At 30.5% G+C, this 20,613-nt stretch overlaps 2 protein-coding genes across 2 annotated transcripts; one reads left to right on the top strand and one right to left on the bottom strand.

Annotated features, from left to right (window-relative positions):
• Positions 1 to 650: 650 nt before the first annotated feature.
• On the top strand, positions 651 to 3,140 carry LOC127150838 (uncharacterized). The gene is made up of 2 exons (XM_051089528.1): positions 651 to 1,714; positions 1,784 to 3,140. Exons 1-2 carry the CDS (start codon positions 651 to 653, stop codon positions 3,138 to 3,140), a joined length of 2,421 nt encoding a protein of 806 aa, XP_050945485.1.
• Positions 3,141 to 8,414: 5,274 nt separating this feature from the next.
• On the bottom strand, positions 8,415 to 17,679 carry LOC103503422 (beta-amyrin synthase-like). The gene is made up of 15 exons (XM_051090047.1): positions 17,338 to 17,679; positions 16,046 to 16,249; positions 15,841 to 15,930; positions 15,465 to 15,653; positions 12,907 to 13,161; positions 11,828 to 12,016; positions 11,232 to 11,345; positions 11,003 to 11,122; positions 10,766 to 10,888; positions 10,573 to 10,671; positions 10,313 to 10,372; positions 9,920 to 9,966; positions 9,102 to 9,504; positions 8,829 to 8,912; positions 8,415 to 8,619 (listed from the first exon to the last, which is right to left on the bottom strand). The coding sequence occupies exons 1-15, from the start codon at positions 17,536 to 17,538 to the stop codon at positions 8,509 to 8,511; spliced, it is 2,289 nt and encodes a 762-aa protein (XP_050946004.1). The 5' UTR covers positions 17,539 to 17,679; the 3' UTR covers positions 8,415 to 8,508.
• Between the last annotated feature and the right edge of the window lie 2,934 nt (positions 17,680 to 20,613).

Here is a 20,613-nt window from a genome sequence, read left to right as displayed (position 1 = left end):
AGGTAAACCTATTGTTTCACTTATACTTGGGTAAGTAATAGGAAAACTTGCACTCAACGAGAACTTCGCTCTTATGTGATAAAGATGTACATAGTGAGTACTTTGCATATAATGATCATGACCAATAACTTATTTCATAGATATAATAATAATAATAATAATACTAATACTAATAATAATAGTAATAATAATAGTAATAGTAATAGTAATAGTAATAGTAATAGTAATAGTAATAACAATAGTAATAACAATAGTAATAACAATAGTAATAACAATAGTAATAATAATAGTAATAACAATAGTAATAACAATAGTAATAACAATAGTAATAATAATAGTAATAACAATAGTAATAACAATAGTAATAATAATAGTAATAATAATAGTAATAATAATAATAATAATAATAATAATAATAATAATAATAATAATAATAATAATTATAATAATAATAATAATAATAAATATAATAATAATAATATATTAATAATAACAATAATAATAATATTTGTATTATGATGTTATATGTAACTGTTTTTTTTTAAGTATCATATGTATATTATGTTTAGGTTTAATTTATATTTATGATATTGTATCTTTTTTATAATAATTAATTATTTTTATTGTTTGTCTTTATTTCTATATAGAAAATGACAAACAAATATGTGTCATTTTTGTTGTTTACAAATGGTCATATGATTGACGGTGTTGATGGGGTTGATTACGATCAACCTCCATGTGGAAATTTTAGCATAAATTGGAATAGTAGAATTGTGTTCGAACAATTACTCCAAATGGTAGGATTATCACTTGGTGTAGATATGAGTTCAAGCCAGATAGAGATAATATATAGACACCTTAATTTAACCGCATCTGGAACAGTAAGGTTTATGCCATTCCCTATTTCAAACGAACAAGAAATGAACACCATGTTTTCAATTACACTGCCGTTTCTAAACATGGTGCATCTGTATGTGACTGTGAGTATGGTAGATACTGCCATAAACTTAAATGTACAACCGAGATATGTTGAAGAATATGTTGATGTTGAGCCGGAGTCAGATGCACCACCAGTGTGCCATGAAGAAGAAATGGTAGCTACCAACGAATACACAGAGTTTAGAACAGAAACTGATGACGAATTTGAAGAGATGGATTTCGATGGTTGTGAATATGAAGTTCCATCCAATAAATTCACTGATTTAGACATGAATGCAGTAGATGGCATTCAAAAACACGATCCAATTATAGTTCCAATGGTGACCGACAACACCAAATTGTACACGGGAATGATTTGTGAAAATAAAGAAATGTTGCAACATATGATTAAGTGCTTTGCTATTAAGAGTTACGCACCATATGAAGTAGTAGAGTCTACACCGACAAAGTGGGTCATCCGATGTAAAAAGTCGAACGAAGGTTGCAAATGGAGACTTCGTGCAATAATGAAAAAATCTCATGGTTTATTTGAGATCACAAAGTTATCTGACCAACATACTTGCTTTTACTCAAAACTTAGTCAAAGTCATGTGCAATTGGATTCTTCAATGCTTGCACAAGAGTTTTTTGAATTTGTCAGAGAAAAACCATCAATAAGTGTTGCGTCACTACAATCCATGATCAAGGAAAAGTTTGGCTACCATGTTTCTTACCGTAGGGCTTGGGATGGTAAAAAAAAAGCAATAGCCAAAGTGTTTGGCGATTGGGATGAGTCGTACAAATTATTACTTAGGTGGTTGTATATGGTGAAGCATACCAATCCTGGAACACTCGTTGAATGAAGGGTACAGGCCACACCTATCAAAGGCCATGTCATCTTATCATCGGTATTTTGGGCATTTGGTCCCAGTATAAAAGCTTTTAGTAGATGTAGGCCACTTATTCAAATCGACGGCACTCACCTATATGGCAAGTATCGAGGAAAGTTATTAATTGCTACATCTATTGATTCAAATGGTCATCTTCTACCATTAGCATTTGCTGTTGTTGAAGAAGAGTCTCCAGATTCATGGGGATGGTTTTTACGACATCTAAAACAAATTGTGACCCATGACGAGATATGCTTACTTTCCGATCGACATGCTGGCATTATATCGGCGGTTAACAATCCGGATAATGGATGGACAGGAGCGAAGTGTCATCATAGATTCTGTTTATGCCATGTTGTCAGTAATTTCTACAAAAGATATAAATTCACACCATTGAAGAATTATGCTTACCATGCCGGGTGTCAATTTCAGATCCGAAAGTTTGATAAAGCCATTCAGGATCTAATGAGAATAAATAGTAGATGCATGAGTTTTTTTTATGACATTCCTATAAAGAAGTGGACTCAAGCACATGACGGAGGATTTCGATACGGGTGGATGACAACAAATCTATCAGAGTGCATGAACGGAGTTTTCAAAGGAGCTCGAATGTTGCTGATAAATGCTATAGCTCAAATTACATTCTTCAAATGTGTGAGTTACTTTGAAAAAAGGAGAGAGGAAATAAAAGTTGCGTTGGAACGTGGAGATAAATATACTGGGTATGGATTTTTCAACTTCACAGTTGGTAATAGATCTTATGATGTGTATGTTATACTAATTGCATCAATTTTCAGGTACGCACTTCAAAAAATATTAAAATGGTCTGTAAGATCCATTAAGCATGAAGTACAATCATATGATCGATCTGAAGGCATATTTCATGTAAAAATTGGACGTCACGAATTAAATTCTAAAGGAGGAAATATCCAAATATTGAGGCTAAGTGCTTCTGAGCGGTACTGTTCGTGTAACAAGTGGCAAGCCTTTGGTATTCCATGCTCGCATTTTATGGCGGTTTGTTCACGGTTTAACATGAACTATGAAGACTTTGTTGAGGACTATTATAAAATATCAACTTACACTGCATGCTATGCGCCTCAGTTTCAACCTGTACCGCATGAAGATTATTGGATCACATCTACAAGTATGCCTGTCTTACTGCCAGATCCATCGTTGTTGAGAAAATCAAGTAGACCAAAGACTTCACGTTATCACAACGAGATGGATTGGACAGAACAAAGTGCTCAACAACGATGCTCATTCTGTAGCCAACTTGGTCATAACCGATGGAGCTGTACTTTGTTAAGGAGACAGACACCTGATAGTTAGACATCTTTCTTTAATGACATTGATTTGTACTTTTTTTGTGTAGATAATGACATTAAACCGAGGACCAATTGATCCAGACGTTTTATATGATCAGAACATTCACCGATCAGAAACTGTGTGGGATGATCGTAATACGCCCGAGATAAACTGTAGACGACGTGAGGCAGTTGTCCAACGTACTATCCCACTACACCGCAACATACTTCCACTGCTACGTGCTTCAAGATTTTATGGGCTTGCCAGATTGGGGTTCATCCAGTTAGACTGGCATCTGATCACTGCACTTCTGGAGAGATGGAGACCAGAGACGCATACATTTCACATGCCAGTTGGAGAGTGCATAATTACGTTGCAGAATGTGGAAGTTTTGGTGGGATTACCGGCTGATGGCGAGCCCGTTATTGGTCAGATGCATGATGATTGGTTGCATGTTTGCCAAGAGTTACTTGGTGCGATCCCACCTCCTGAACAAATTAAGGGGCAGAGATTGAGTTTAACATGGTTGGGGGCAGAGTTTCATGAGTTGGCTAACGATGCCGATGAGGAAACTATCACATGTTATGCACGGGCATATATTTTACAGTTGATGGGTGGGAGTATTTTTGCAGATAAATCAACTCGTTATGTGCACCTAATGTTCCTACCATTCTTAGCTAATCTGCACCACACGGGGCGATATTCTTGGGGTGGAGCCTGTTTGGCATGGTTGTATAGACAATTATGCAAGGCATCCAAACAAGGTGTTCGTGAAATAGCTGGACCACTAATATTGTTACAAATATGGGCTTGGGAACGATTCCCAATAGTGGCTCCGCAACTCCTACATGTTAATGGTAATCAATTACACAGTCGAACTTATGGTTCAAGGTATGCTATTTCAATTTAATTTAGATTAACAGTAACTTTTTATATGTAGTTCAATTAAAATCTAAAATATTAGTTCAACAATACAGATGGAGAGATCAATTTTGTGTGACAAGATCGGCTACACATGTAGTCTCTCAGTATAGGTACATGTTTGATCTTCTTCAACCTAGTCAGGTACGTCATGCTGAACTTCAATTTCAAGTTCCATATTTTTTTTAAGTTCTCAGTATAGGTACGTTATTTGTTTCATACAATTTGTTTCAGATTGTCTGGGAGCCATACAAAACTGTCATAGATAGCTTACCACATTTTTGTACAAATGGTCACGACATATGGCGGACGATTAGTCCCCTCATATGTTTCTACATTGGTGAGTGGCATCATCCTGATAGAGTACTTAAACAGTTCGGTATTCAACAAGCTGTTCCACGTGACTGTAATACTGAACCACTGTTGCACAACATTGACCTGAGGACTGCTGATTGGTCAGATAGAGTTGCTCATTTAGTGATGCGATGGCATAATCGCAGAAGGTTTACTGCTACGGGACCTCCAATTGAGCAGTTTGATATGGATGTAACTCAAGAATACATCCATTGGTACAAAAACATTAGCAAGCTTTATATCACCCAACAGGGAGTTGCTATGAGTCATCTGGTATACATTTAAAAATTGTACAGTTGTTTTTAGTGAAAATTTATTTCCAATGATTTCTAATTCATTTTAATATTTTACAGAGATCGAACAATATTAGACTTCGAAATGTTGCAGATGATCCACAACAGGTTCTATATATATGCAACGATAACGAGCAGTACATGGAGAACATCCACTATATGTACGATGTCCCTATTGTACCTGCTCCAGTTCAGAGGAGACGTCCTCTAGTGCAAGAGCCCGATCAATTGGAAGAAGTTGACCAACACGAGGAAGAAGTGCCTCCCATGACACAGACACAGACACAAAGCGAGCATAATTACGTTAGTCTAGTAATGATGATGCCAACATTTGGAACGACATATTATGATTCAGGAGTCGGTCAATCGTCAGACTTTGGAAGAGGATATTACAATTCAGAGGCAGGTCAATCATCAACGGACTTTGGGCAACAATACTATGATGTAGGGAGCGATCCATCGTCTTCATACATGCATGGTCAAGGGCGTGGTCGTGAAGAACATAATGAATATTTGTACTACGAAGTGCCTGCAGCGGTACCCGAGCAATCAGATGAGCAATAACAACAAGAGAATGAAGTAGTACCCGAGCAATCAGATGAGCAACAACAACAAGAGAATCAGGAGGAAATACAACAACAAAGAGTTCAAAGTCGACGACGACAACCAGCTAGAAATCGTCGACGTCCAGGTTGTAGAACACATTGATTTTTTTTTTCTTTGAATGAAAATTGTTAAATTATTGTATTAAACATTTTGATTCATATTTAATTATTTTACAATCAAAAGCACTTACTACAAATTTACGGCCTCCAATTAATAGACAAATATATTTTTATTTTTTGTATGGTGAAGAGATGCATGCAGAGTATACCAGATCATCTAAGTTTATAATACGAAATCCAAAACGAGCAATCAAAACCTTGAAATTTTTAATTATTATAAATTTTCAAGGTTTTGATTAAATCCTAATTCTTCAAGGTTTTCATTCACATGTTGAACGACAAATATATATTTTTCTATTGAATATATACATATGTAGAATTCAATTAATAATGATTTATAATTTTGACTTAATTGGATGAGCTAAATAATAGACACAACCCACTTGTTGAATGGCAAAATAAAAGTGTTATCTATTCATTACAATGTTCCAAATATTAATTCCTACATACATACATTAGTTCCAAATTTTCTACATTTTTTTTTTAACTATACAAGGGCGAGTCTTGTGCAAAATTTTTTTTTAAAAAATATACAGGGCGAGTCTTTCTAGTTGGAATTTTTTTAAAAAAATATACAAGGGTGAGTCTTGACTCGCCCTATGTGAAATTTTATTTTTAAAATATACAAGGGCGAGTCAAAATTAAAAAAAAAAAAACAACATTTTGGTAATAAGTTTGCAAACAACGATATTTTGGTAATAAGTTTGCAAAATAACAATATTTTGGTTAATGGTCCTATTCTATCTCCCTTCTCTTTCCTCCTTAAATTTCCGTTATCTCTTCCCCCACTAATCAACATCAACACTCTCTCTTCTTGTTAACTCTTCTTTTTTTTTTTTTTTTTCCAAAAAACAATTATAACCTAACATGTATTTATCTTTACTTTTACCTTCAATTATATATATATAAAATAAATAATATTTCAACTAAACACCAAATTTCTTAATTAAATATACATACTCATACATATATACTTACTTAATTTCAATTCCACCAAATTCAATTAACTTCACTTACTTAATTTCAATTCCACCAAATTCAATTAACTTCAATTTCAAATAAAAATAACAAGCAATAATAACTCAATCATAAAACAAAAATTAGGTTAGATTACCTTAATTGTTTGGATGTTGCATTTATGTTCAAGCATAAAATTTGAATATTGTAAATATCTTTGTAGGTGTCTTTATAGTTAATTAGAAATTTAATTAAGTCTGGATGATATGTTAATTTGAGTTTTTTTATTTTTCAATTTTAATAAAAACTTGAGAAATTTTGTTATAGGTTTTTGATTAAATTATTTTACGGTGAAGATGACAATTAGGCTTTATGAAGTATTTATAAATTTAAGGTTTGATAATATTTTAATTAACACTCAGCAAAAACAATTATTGAGAGTTAACATGTATTTTAAGGTTTTAACTAGAATCTTTTACCTATTTATTGTAGCTAGCAATTTTGTTTATCATCTATGTATATTGAACGTATATTGTGGAGAGACAAAATCGTTACTTTTGTTTAGAATTGGCTAATTGTTATATTAGTAGAAAATTAACTTGTGGTATATAGAAATATCATATTACTTTAATCATATTGCATAGAAGTATTAAAGTTGAGCTGTGGATTTTAACTTTTTCACCCAACATGCAAGATGGTTTGGACATTTTTAAAGATGCGGCATAAAAGTAATTCCCACAATTAGTAAAAAAAATGGGTAAAAAACTGATATAGAAGATGATGTACAATGTCGGTTAAGAAACGACGGTGAATATGATTGAAAAAGAATTTTTTTAATCTATAATGTCAGCTGTTAATCGGCTTTAAAAATAACCGACATTATAGATCTTTTATAACATGATCTTCAATGTCGGTTGTCAACCAACATTAAACACGTAAACTGTCAATTTTAAATTGACATAAAATGCTCGTTTTGAACTAGACATACAACTCAAACAGAGGAGAGAGGGATCAAAGTACTCATATCTATCTTGGACTTCCTTGTTTTGTTCTCTTTTAAATAAAACCTTGTGGTATTTGTTAGTTTCAATTCTGTTCAATAATTATAATCTTATCGCAAACACTTTGTGCATGTATGATTATTGGCTTTGATTTCATATCTAATATGTGGGACTTGATTGCATAGTGATCCTAAGAAGCATTAAGCAATTAAGTTAACTTAGCTTGCTTGTTAGATTTACATTGATTTTTAGGATTGAACTAATTGAACGTTTAGCTAGATTCATGAAAGTTGATTGTTTGATTTAATTTTTCTCTTAATCTTAATGCAATTAGGATAATTCAATGAGAAATTACATCAAATAACAAAAAAAAATTAGAAAAAAATAGCTCATAGCACATCTTTTTTGCATATTACAAATATGACCAAAATGATAAGTAATTAGATATGTCAAACAGCTTTCATAAGACTATCATAGAGTTATCTACATTTAAATTTGCTACTTTTGTAATTTGAAAAATGTAATGACATCGACTACTTTATTATCATAAACTTTATTGCTATTTTTGCAAATGTCCTTAATTCAAATAACCATACATTTCATCCTCTTGGATTAGACTAGTTAGTCGTTTAAGCCAATTTTATTAGTTTCTCTGAGCCTCTCTGTACAGTCGAGCCTTCGTCTTGATTTATTGTAAACAATGCATAGGTTTAATAATCAAATTAAGTCAATGAGCAAATATTATGAATAGGAATAATCCAATAATATCCGAGCCAGGTTCTTTTAAATATTGAATTCAATCTTGTTTGTTTGTTGTGCCATTTATTTTCTTTTTGCAATAAATCAATCATAAACTCCTATTTACCTCGGATCGGAAATTATTTTTGTGTGAAACTATTCGTGCTCCCTATACTCAACCTGGTATGAATTTGAACAATGAAATCCGTGAGACCATATACATGTTAAATTTGTACATAAAAATATTATCATAATTTGATGTTTCAATCCAATTTTATTGTTTCATATTTTCTAATTATTTGTTTGTATGACATATTTATTATAATGTCAACTAGTTTCACAACGCGTTATAATTATTCAACACATAAATATTGTTTTACCTCAAATCTAAGAGGTAAAGACGTCAAGAAAAGGAAACAAAATTATAATATTCTGCCAGTGCCCATAGTGGAAATACATTCCTGTATAGTGCGTAATGTAGCATGCATGTGTCCGTAAAAACTCCAGCTATTTCCTGCCATATAAACATACTTCTTAAATAATAAATAATAAATACAAAACAATTAGATATCTAAAACAGGTTTTTTTTTTCTCTAAAATAGGAGAAAATAAATCTACCAATTTCTATGTCTATTAGAAATAGATGATATAGTAATTTATCCAGGTAAGCTTAATATTTTGAACAATTTCCCATGAAAATGTAAGGTTAATTAATTAGCACACCTGTTGAGGGTAATCACCATCTTCCAATTGAGAATTAATTAGTAGTTTGGCAGCACGGTGCAGAGGAGTTGGATCCCTCCTTGCCTGCAAGCATTATTAGTGTCATGATATTAATGTCATGAGTATTATTTTTAGAGCTAATAATTGGGTTTTAAAAATATTTAGGAAAATTGTAAATAGAATATCGTTGATGTTCGTAAAATTCTCTATTGTGATGCAAATATTTCTTAAAGATGTGGTTTCATGAAAAAGTAGAGAAAAAAAAAAACAAACCTGTTGAGAATGGATCAAAGCCATTAAAGCAAAAGAAGTTTGAACAAGATTGGAAGCATTGTGTGGAAGATGAGTATGTACTTTTTTAGAACAAGAAATATGGCTTTCTCCCCATCCACCATCTTCACATTGAATTTTAAGTAGAAACTCCACAGCTTTTGATATTTGGAAGCAATTATCATAAGTGTATCCAGCTGCTACTAATCCTTTAACGGCAAAAAAAGTAGCATAAATGTGACATATTCCCCAATTTCCATACCATGATCCATCCTCTTTCTGCATTCTTTTAATGAAATTTACTGCCTTTTCTATAAAATTCTCAATCTCCTTCCTCCTATGACTTGGAAATAGCTTCTTAAATAGAACTAGGGCTTGTATTGCTGATGATGTGCATTCTACATATCTAATTTTAGTGATATCATTCATCAAACAACAGCTTTAAAGAGATAAAATTGAATTGATCTATTAGAGGTAGGGAAGTGTAAGGTAGGATAGGGTTTGTTTAGATCGCCTCCTCATGAATTTACTTTTGAAGAGACAAAAAGTCATATCATAAGATTTATAGGGTTTGAGAACCATGACTTGTTAAAGAAAAAGTTTGATGGTCTTACAAAGACCGATAAATAACTTTGGTTTGAAGTGTTTTAAATTTTAGTATATTTTGTAAACATATAGGGTTAATTTTGTTATATTTGGAAAAGTGCATTTTAATTTTAAAATATTTAAAAATAAATACAACATAAAAACGATATTTCTGGAGGAATCTAAACAAACCCGTAATTTGCCTTAAAAATAATAAACACTAATTATATACATACTCACGCTCCAGTACTGAGTATTCGAAGAATTCCACTGGATTTAGTTTCTGAAAAATGTAGGATGAAAACAAGTATTAATCAATAATCTCTTCCTTTTTTCTCCTTTTTTTTTTCTCTCTCTCTTTTTGGATTTTTTTAAAAAGTAATTAAAAAACAAACCAACTATTTACACTCCCTGTAAATACCACCACTAAATAATCATAAAAAAGACTAAAACTCATCACAGATTTTTTTTGTATGAAGAGTAAATTTTTTATCCATATTACTATCTTTGACAATTTGCCTTTTTTTTTTTTTCTCTCTTGTTTCTTCCTTCCTTTATGTTTTTTTTTTCTTTTTTATGTGAGAAGATTGTGAAGAAATTTCGTATATATCACAAATTATTTGTTTTACCTCTAACCATGAAGGTACAGTGCCAGTTGGCTCCCAAGCTGCCATTCCTCCATTTTTTGCCTATTTTAACAACAAACAACTTACTTTTGTTTAAGTCGTTAAATTATTTGATTAATAACAACATGATAGTATTAAAGGAAAAAAGATTACATATGTATTAATATATAGACGTTAAAACTTAATTTAAACACCTATATATATTGAAGTATTTGAAAAAAAAAGTATTAATTATTGAAACTATTTTAAATAACAATTAATACCTGTAAGGAAAGAATTAAGTTAACCGCATCGAAAAAGCATTGTGGTTCCATAGGATCTCCCACAATTTCTGGAGACATCGTTGATAACATCAAACAACACTGAAACATTTATTAATAATAAGAATTAATTAGCAAATTAAATCGTTTAAATAATAAAAATTTACAAGATGTTAAAAAGAAAAATAATAATTACCACTAAATTTTCTGATGTACAATCAGAAACTTGCCATCCATGATCTTGATCAGAGAATGTCCATCCTCCTTTTGATATGTGACGATACATTCTTTTGAAATCTCCATGAGGATTTTCCTTTATCTTTATATATATCAAAATGAGAAAAAAATTAAAAAGGAAAAATATAAAATTTATAAATATTTCTCTAAATTAATCATGATTATTATAATTAAGTGCCATATATATGTATGTAACCTGTGATTTTTTTATGAAGTCGTGTCCTTTTTTTAGTGTGTTTGCGAATTCATCATGAAGTTTAGTAGCAAGAATTGCTTGAATGGCGAAGGCAGCATCCCAAGATTGGCTGCCAAAACTCTGCTCAAATAAGAATGATTTATATATATAGAGTGAGAAATATTCATACATGTTTAGTTTATAACATGCTCGAAAAGAGAATAATGAAGGAATGAATTATAATACTAACTTGCATCTTCATTCCATCTTCACCAACCCATAGGTAATCTTTAACTCTTGCAACATGTTTCTTGTAAGCTTCACCATTAGGATCGTCTGCCCAGCAAGCAACCATGCATAATGGCTGCATGTCAATGTAATCCATATTAATTTATTTACATTCCATTTCATAATCATTTTTCAAATTTTTTTTTATAACTATATACTTATTACTTTCTCTCAATTTCTTTCCCATAATTTTGATTATTCTAAGGCAAACATCTGAATACTTATCTAAAAGACATAATTTCTTATTTTTTATTTCAACTATCAAAACCTTGCTTAGTTTTTAAAAACTATCACAAAGTAGATATAAAACGATAGAAACCAAAAGATAAAAATAAACATAGTATTTTACAAGCTTAGCTTTAAAAATATAAAAAAACTAGAATTAAATTGTAGTTATTGAAGGATGGATTATTAACTCAAATATTAATTAAGTAGTCCACTAACTTTACTAGAGTAAATTTAGGTCATTGTGGCATCAATTTTTATTTCAAAAGTGGGAGGTTTGGATCCGATTTCCGTAATATTACATGATAAAAAAAGCATAATGAGAACACAAACCTTTTCGACACATCCAATTGTGATGTATCGACTACAATGATCTTCATAATCAATGTGGAGCTTATTTATTTGGAGAGCTCGATTTCGAACCCTTTTAAACGCCTTGCTGTTCAAAATTGGCTCTCCGAAGTATTGAAGAGCATCCCATGCTAACTTTTGAATCAATGGACGTTCAAAGCATTTATCTTCCTATTTTAGCAAGCGCAAAATCAACATAATATGTTGTGAGAGCCCCATAAATAACATATAATATTGTGAATGAGTTAAAAGTTCCTCCATTGAGATCACTTACTAATGTTGTTGAATTTCTTTTGGTTGGAACATTGAAGTGAGACATTCTTTATTTGAATATTGAAAAATAAGAAATGAATTTAATGAGATGTAGGTTAAAGGTTCGGTTTGAAATATCAAAATTAGATTGAAACAATCAGATTGGTCAATCATCCACTAATTTAACATATTTTAAAGTTAGATTTGTATTTTCTTCTATTTGATCGAGTATGTTTGATTTGTCAAGTAACAATTCAATTGCATTAAAATTGATAAATGTTTCAATTTTGTATATATTAATTGATCATTTGATTTTTTTTATTTAGAGTTACTAAATACTTAGCTATTCTATAAATAACAACTTGTTTCTTTATTGCTCAGAGTATCTCATCTAATTTGTAGAGTTCTATCACTTCTTTTGATTTTGAATTTAATTGAGAGTAAATATCCAATCGTTCAACTATATATACAAACATATTTCAAATTGTAGTTCTACTAGAATTAATCATTGTATTTTGTTGATTGATTGCTATAGTTTGTTTGCAACACACTTACAACAAATAATTATCTTTAGAACAATCTTTATTAGAACAATACATCAACTAGCAAGTGATATTTCTATAGAATATTCAGGTTTTTATTTTTATAAGCGAGTGGTTATTCAACTTCTACCCTTCATAGCATGTAATCAAAATTAAGCTAACAAATTCACTTCTAGTTTCTCTAACAATAAGCAAACAAATATTCAAAGCTATGATTGCGTTCTCATCAACTTTGTTAAATAATTATGCATAAAAAATGAATAGTACCTTTGCACAATAATGTCTAGCTGGATTCCAATTGATATGAGTGTAAGATTGGGTGTAGATTTCTTGACGAAGTTGTAAAATGAGAGGAGTGAGAGGACCCACAAAGCGCTTTCCATATAAGTAGGACATTGGAAGGTATGTCAATCTACAATAGCAAAACAGTGCTCCTGGATTTATACTCACTTTTTCTGATCCAAACATCCAGACTTCTGGTGGCATTGGGATTGTTCCCTCCCATTCGTACAACCCTAATACCTATATAATATATGTGGAAATTGCCCATTTGATGCCATTTAAAAAAAGAAAAAAGAAAAAAAAAAACTTTTTTATCAATAATTTTTTAATCTCTTCCAGCTTCTATTTATACCTTAAAATTTTGAAATATTACATTGAATGTTATATTAAATTTACAAGTTGATGGGTAAATAGATGGTTTAAGATAGTATCAAAATAGGTAATTTAGGAAGATTCTATGTTTAAACCTCTACAAGGTTATTTTGGATCTATTTAATATTCATTTTTATTTGTTGGATTTTTCTTGATATTTCAAGCCCACAAATGTGGAGGAGGGTGTATTGAATTTACCTTCATTTACTAGCTTAAGCTTTTAAGTGATTTATGATATCACATTTTTTATTTTTTATTTTTAAGTTTGATATCAATTTAGTTTCTAAATTTTATATGGCTACAATTTTGATATTGAAATTTGAGTTTTTTTTTTTTTCATAAATTTTAAGATTTATACTTTAATTTTGTACTTTTTCTTAAATGTTCTCCTTCTAAATTTGGTGCTAGATATCTATAGTATATATAAAAACTTTAATGTGGAAATTTTTTTTCTATCTATTATACCCTTGAGTTTAGTTCTATGTTCCAAATCACTCTTTGGTTTTATGATAATTTTGTTTTTAATTTTTTTATAATATATATAATTATAAAAGTCACACCCTCTCTCACTACTTGTTGAATTAATTATACATAAGTTCAGTGGAATTAAAGTATGTAAAATGTGAAAAGTTGAATGCAAATGATTTTTTATTTACCCACTACTTTTTGAATTAATTATATTTAAGTTTAGTGGAATTAAAGTATGTAGGATGTGAAGAGTTTGGAATGAAAATAGTTTTTCATTTACATTTTAGAAATTAATTAAAAATTAAATATCATATTAATTTTAATTAACAATACAAATTTAAATATTTGAAAGTTGAAAAGTTGTTGTAACATTTTTTTCTACTATATAAAAGGTTTCATTGATTTTTTTCTACCAATATTTTTATTGAGAAATTTGGATCCATCTCATGGATTGTGTCATGGGACAAGATTGGTATGTCGATCATTTAGCAAAAATATTATACATGCTGAAATAGCAATGGGTGTTCATGTAGGAAAACAAGTTTTTTTTTTCCACGAATGCCATTAAACTCACCAAATGACAATAGATATCCATTCAAGTTCAAGAGAAAACAATTCCCTATTCGTTTATGCTTTGCAATGACAATTAACAAAGCACACAGACAACTTTATGTTGCACTATCTAGAGGAATTTCAATAAAAACAACAAAAGTTTGGATCAAGCTCATAGGCGACAATAAGTTACCTTCAAATTGTACAAAAAATATTGTTTATAAAGAAATCATTTTTTGATATATGCAAGTATTACATAATTCTTATATTTTAATCTAATTATTGTAACTTCTTACCATATACATCTAATTATATTACATTTTGAATTTCGTATCTTTAAATTTAGTACAACCTAAACATATACATGCAATGTTTATTATAATCTAAAACTACACATTATACATGTCATACACGTGCCTTTTACTAGTTAATTTAAAATAATTGTGAAAGTGGAATGTTTAGGTTTAATTCTAATAGCAAAGAGAAGTAGTGAAACTTAATAAATGATAGTTCTTTTAGTTCCATTAAATTAATTAATAAACGTTACTGGTATGAACAAAAAAGGGATTGCTTAGTAAAAATAATGGTTAGGGTTAAAAGTGCAAATTTTAGAACATATAAATCAAGTTGAAACAAATCTTCTCTAACGTAAAATTGTAAGATACATTTTAAAACTTTGGGTGTTTGGGGCACTCTCATTTAATTATTATAATTTGTAAATAATCTTCAATATTTGGGGATATAGTCTATGTTAGTATTATCGGTAAGAAACTCTATAATAAAAGAAGAAGAGATGACAAGTAAAAAAATAGGAATAACGTTAAAAAAGAAAAAAAGGGATTTGTAATAATGGTATATAGTTAATTGTGAGTAATAATTAATAGTAAGAAAAAACAATTGCTATTATAATTTGAACATCAAACATGAGGTGCGTTATAATAGCTTACGTCACTCACATTTTAAGTTGGATATTCCAAACTACTACTTAAGACTTGAAATAAAACTTAAAACTTAAAAACTTAAGATATGACAATTTGAAATCTGATCATGAAATATAAACAATACAAAAACCAATACAAAAACCTAAAGATTAAAAATGTAATTTTCTTTTATATTCTTAAAGATAGAAAAATTAAAATAATAATACTCACAGCAAGCCAAATCTTTCCCCAAGAAGGTATGTAAAGAGCAGTTCCATGATCAAGAATCCATTTTCTAGCCCTAAAACAAGCTTCTTTATCAGCTTCTTCTCCCAAAATACGAAGTTGAATATAGTTCAGGACAGTACAAAGCATGCAACTTTCTCCCACAATGTATAATCCCCATCCACCATCTTCATTCTGTTTCGGTTCATTTAGTAGATAAACTCATGTCATCAATTTCCAATTCAAAGATGTTGTAACTCCTACTTACATTACATCATATATATTATTTTAATCGATCTTATTCATTAGCTCATACATTATATTTAATAAACAACAAGTAATTTGAATTCAAATTAAACTATATTAGCCAATTAGTTATCACCTGATGATTGTAAGTATAACGAAGAATTTCCTTTTGATGCTCTTGTGAAAATATAGTTGTAAGATCTTTTGTGATGTACAAAGCGAATACCTTTCCTCGGAAAAAAAAAATGCAAGTTAGTATATGAACGAAGAAAATACATGCACTTACCAAAAATTAAATAAAGATAATTTGAATAATTAGATCATGAACAAAGTTAAGTTACCAAAGGAGGAAAATAGTACAAAGGGCCAGCATTTTCGGCAGGCCAATGGCCATGGTCGCTTTGTAATGCTACAAAGAAAGTGGCAGCTCTTCTTAATGCAATCTTTACGGTTTCAGTGTTGATCATTACTTCCTTCTCATTTCCTTTTCCCTCTTCCACCACCACTTTTGGAATTGTTTGTTTGAAATTTTTCTCTCCTAGAAACTGGAAAACTTCCAAAATCAGTGATCATCTTCACTTTTCTCGTTATCTTAAAAAAAAAAAAAAAAAAAAAAAAAAAAAAAAATCAGCCTTACCCTCAAACACTCTTTTCAATCAAAATTTGACATGTGACATATTTTTCAAAATAAAATTTTTCAATCCAGTTGAGTTAAATAATAATAAAAACAAAAAATTTCAGAGTATATTTTAAAATTTTATATTAAAAATACTAATAATTAATAATAAATTGAAGAAAAAAAAAATCAACCGTGTATACTAGTAGTATGTTCTATTATATAAGATGTATTAAGAACATATATTAAAATTGTACATTCAAGTCTGATGGATTCAAATCCAACAAACTCTAAAGTACACCTGAATCAACGGTCTCTTTAACCATAAATTAATGCATTTATTTGCTATGAGAAAAAGTAAATGTGGAAAATAAATAATAAATTTTAATTTAGAGAAAATATTATAAATGAAAAAACCGTTAAAAATATTTATAAAATATACCAAAATTTCAAATTCTATAAATGATAAACACAATGAGAGATATCTATTAGCTAATATCTATCTTTGATAAAATTTAAAATTTTGTTATAGTTAATAAATATTTTATTAATTTATTTTGTTATATTTTAAAATATCTCTTCAAATTTTTTCGACACATAAAAATAAGAAAGATGAATATATATAGTAGCCATAGGTATGTTTTTCATAAGGTAAGATAGAAAGTGACAAACAAAAAACAAAGGCAATAACGAGTTATAATTAAACTTTGTCGGTAACAATTTAATTTTTAGTTATCTAATAATTTAATAATCTATCACAGAAATTAATAAAAATAATGAGATTTTTTCGATAAACTAACAAACTAATTAATGTAAAGTCTAGATCATCTAACAAGTTCAAAACAAATTTAAGAGTAAAAAACTAAGTTGTTACATATCAAAGATTAGAGATTAAATTGAAACAAAACTGAAAGTACTCGAAACTAAAATTGAACAAACTTCAAAGTATGGCAAATGAAATGATATTATAACGTTTTGTTACAATCGGAGAGAATAATAAATAAATAAAGCAAAAACCTTGAATCTCCAGAGCAAGTCACTACTACATTGAACATGATTTCGATTTTGATAAAAAGATTGACGAGCAGCTTCAACTTGAGCTCGCTCTTGAGGAGTGCCTGCATTTGGATCAAATTCCCATGTTTGTCTTCCAATAAAGTTGTTTGTACTGAACAAATATTCCTCCCTCTCTCCCTTTCCCACCTTAAGTCTCCACATCCTAATTTCTCCCCAAAAAGTAGCAACTTAATTGGGCTATATCCACTCAAAACCCTTCCCTTTATACTTTCCAAAAGTTTGCTAATTCATGATTTTTAACCTTTTCAATCTCCCAACTTAATTGGAAACCTTATGTGTCGCTTTAAATAAATTATCTGGCCTTCCAATCTCCCAACTTAAAACTTTTGTAGACATATTATTAAGTACATTAAGTTAAAAAGTAATAGTCTTAAGATACAAAACTAAAATTTGTCTCCAATATTTAAGCGTGTATGTATATATATATATATATATATATATATATATATATATAATATTATATCATAACATATAGGTAGTAGACGAAAAATAGGTAAAAGTAGAAATATATAGAAAGAGAGTAATATAGTATATACTAGCCCAGTGATTTTCATCCATAGAATTCCTTGCACCGACAGGCTTTAATTTTAAATTTTTGACAAATTAGTGGATAAAAGAGATTTTTGTTTTTTCAATTTATATAATATAGGTTTTCAATATGAAATAGAAAATTAAAGATAAATTGAAAATGTTAACCGCATGAAATCAACAAACGGAGATTTATCTAGTTTATTAATAGTATAGTAGTATCTACGTTTATGGAGAGAAAGAAAAGTTTATTTTTGGAGAGAATAGTATTACAACTTAGGTTTAGTGTGGCACAAGGGTGCATCATCCGTTAACTCAAATTCACTAATTGAGTAATGAGAGACTCATGCTTAGTTATTTGTAGCATTACATAATTAAATTATATTGCAGTGATCTTGTGTGGTAGACGACTCCTTTATGGGCAAACAATCAAAAAAGATTAATGAATGAATTATGGACTTCTCGTATATTTTACAAAATAAATTTTAAAATTCAGTCCTTTAGAACAAACTTATTATTTTTGCAAAATTGCAACAAAAAACAAGCTCAACCCATGAAACGTAAAAAAGAAATATGGATCCTAATACCCACTATATCTTTGATACCTTTAAATACACTACTAATATATACTTAATATATTGCTAATATACACATGATACACTCGGATACATCTACTATGCTAAAAAGTGTCATGTTGAAATATGAGAATATAAAAAAAAGTGTCCAACACCCTTTAAATATATATCATATTCTTAATTTGCCGCATACTGCAATCTTAAATAAATTATTAGACCTAAAGCAAGTAGTTAAGATTCACAATGCACAATTAAATGCAGAGAGAAATAATCTCTGCATTTAATCTGTGAGGCACAAATTCAAACCACCTGCATGCTAGCTGTGGTTTATTGTATTAAATTGCCAAGGACAAAACACAAAAAGTTGGTGGTTGGTTTAAAATGATAAGTTTCAACGATTGGGTGGGCCTATTAAATTCAAGAAACTAGGCTCCACAATCAATTCCACTCTACTTTACTCTCAACTTTAAAGCCACCTGCCTCCATTCTCTCAGTTTTAACTATCAACTATACAATCTTTTTCTAGTATTATAAGACTCTATATAGTATCAACAATTTTCCACTTAACTAATTTTACTGTTTTTCATGTGTTTGGATTGAAACTTTTGTGAATGCATGTTTAATTTGAATAGTGAAAAGAGATCAAGTTGTGGATATGCATGATTTGATTTATGGCGCTTTCTATGGTTATAGTAATTGAAAGGGCTATTTGGCATACCGTATAACTTGTCACGCACAATTTTACAACAATTATTACAACAAAAAATAGTTGAACACATAAATTATTAAAATATTAGAAGACAGAACATAAAGTTTGGTACCCAGTTCTTAACTGCCTCTAGGTGACAATATGTCTACAAAAGATAAATTTACAAATATGAAGTCAAGTGATTGTAATGATATTACTTATTTGTAAATAAATGCAATTATAGCAAAACTCAAATAGTCTAATCGAGTGAAAGATCATTTAGGCTTCTTCTAAGTGTGGGACTCCCTCTCAATAAAACTTAGGCTCCTCTAAGTGTGAGACTTCTCTCTCGACAATAGCTTCTATCTATTCAACGTAATATGTGATGGAAAAAAACACCAAGAGCATGCAGCAGCGGAAGAAAGGATCAAATTCTACTTTATATGCATCTAAACGATTTAGAAATTAACATGCAACTACTAAACGATAAACCTAAATGAAGAGTGAAAAAGGTAAACGATGAACTAACTTTTATTCCTCGAAAAATTCGGGATAACGGGACCTCATGTCATCTTCTCGCTCCCATGTAGCCTCTTCGACCCGGTGATTCCGCCATAAGACTTTAACCAAAGGAATTTCTCTATTCCTCAACATTTTCACCTCCCTAGCCAGCACCTCAACGGGTTGTTCTGTATAGGTCAAGTTTTCATCAATCTCTAGTGGCTCGTAATCCATTACATGGGATGGATCTGGCACGTACTTCCTCAACATAGAAACATGGAACACATCATGAACTGTCGAGAGTGATGGTGGCAACGCCAAGCGATACGCTACAGGGCCAATCCCCTCAAGAATCTCAAACGGCCCAATAAAACGGGGACTCAGCTTTCCTCTCCTTTCAAATCGTAAGACACCTTTCATAGGTGCTACCTTCAAGAACACCTTGTCCCCCACATCAAACTCAAGATCCTTCCGTCTCACATCCGCATAACTCTTCTGCCTACTCTGTGCGGTATGCATACGTGATCTAATTTTCTGTATCGCTTCGTTAGTAAACTGAACTAACTCAGGACCCATCAATCTCTGCTCCTCTACCTCACCCCAGCAAACAGGGGATCTACAACATTTGCCGTACAAGGCCTCAAATGGTGTCATGCCAATAGTAGCCTAAAAACTGTTATTATAAGCAAATTCCATCAAATGCAAGTGGAAGTCCCAACTACCTGGAAATTCCAATGCACACGCTCGTAACATATCCTCTAAAACTTGGTTCAGACGCTCAGTCTGACCGTCAGTCTGTGGATGGAAAGTTGTACTAAAGTCTAACCTCGTGCCTATAGCAGTCTGCAAACCCTTCCAAAATTTGGAAGTGAAACAGGCATCTCTATCAGAAACAATCGACACTGGCACTCCATGTAGTCTCAC

This window comes from Cucumis melo, chromosome 9 (genome assembly GCF_025177605.1).
Source record: "Cucumis melo cultivar AY chromosome 9, USDA_Cmelo_AY_1.0, whole genome shotgun sequence".
Classification (NCBI taxonomy): domain Eukaryota; kingdom Viridiplantae; phylum Streptophyta; class Magnoliopsida; order Cucurbitales; family Cucurbitaceae; genus Cucumis; species Cucumis melo.
Note: the sequence above shows the minus strand (reverse complement) of the source record. Positions and strands in the feature narration are given on the sequence as shown.

Coding starts and splice junctions, on each gene's coding strand:
- LOC103503422 (XM_051090047.1), bottom strand. CDS start 17,538: ATGTGGAGACTTAAGGTGGGAAAGGGAGAGAGGGAGGAATATTTGTTC. Junction 16,250..17,337: donor ACTTGCTCTGGAGATTCAAG/GTTTTTGCTTTA, acceptor GAAGTTTTCCAG/TTTCTAGGAGAGAAAAATTT. Junction 8,913..9,101: donor CTTTGATCCATTCTCAACAG/GTTTGTTTTTTT, acceptor TAATGCTTGCAG/GCAAGGAGGGATCCAACTCC.
- LOC127150838 (XM_051089528.1), top strand. CDS start 651: ATGACAAACAAATATGTGTCATTTTTGTTGTTTACAAATGGTCATATG. Junction 1,715..1,783: donor TTTGGCGATTGGGATGAGTC/GTACAAATTATT, acceptor CGTTGAATGAAG/GGTACAGGCCACACCTATCA.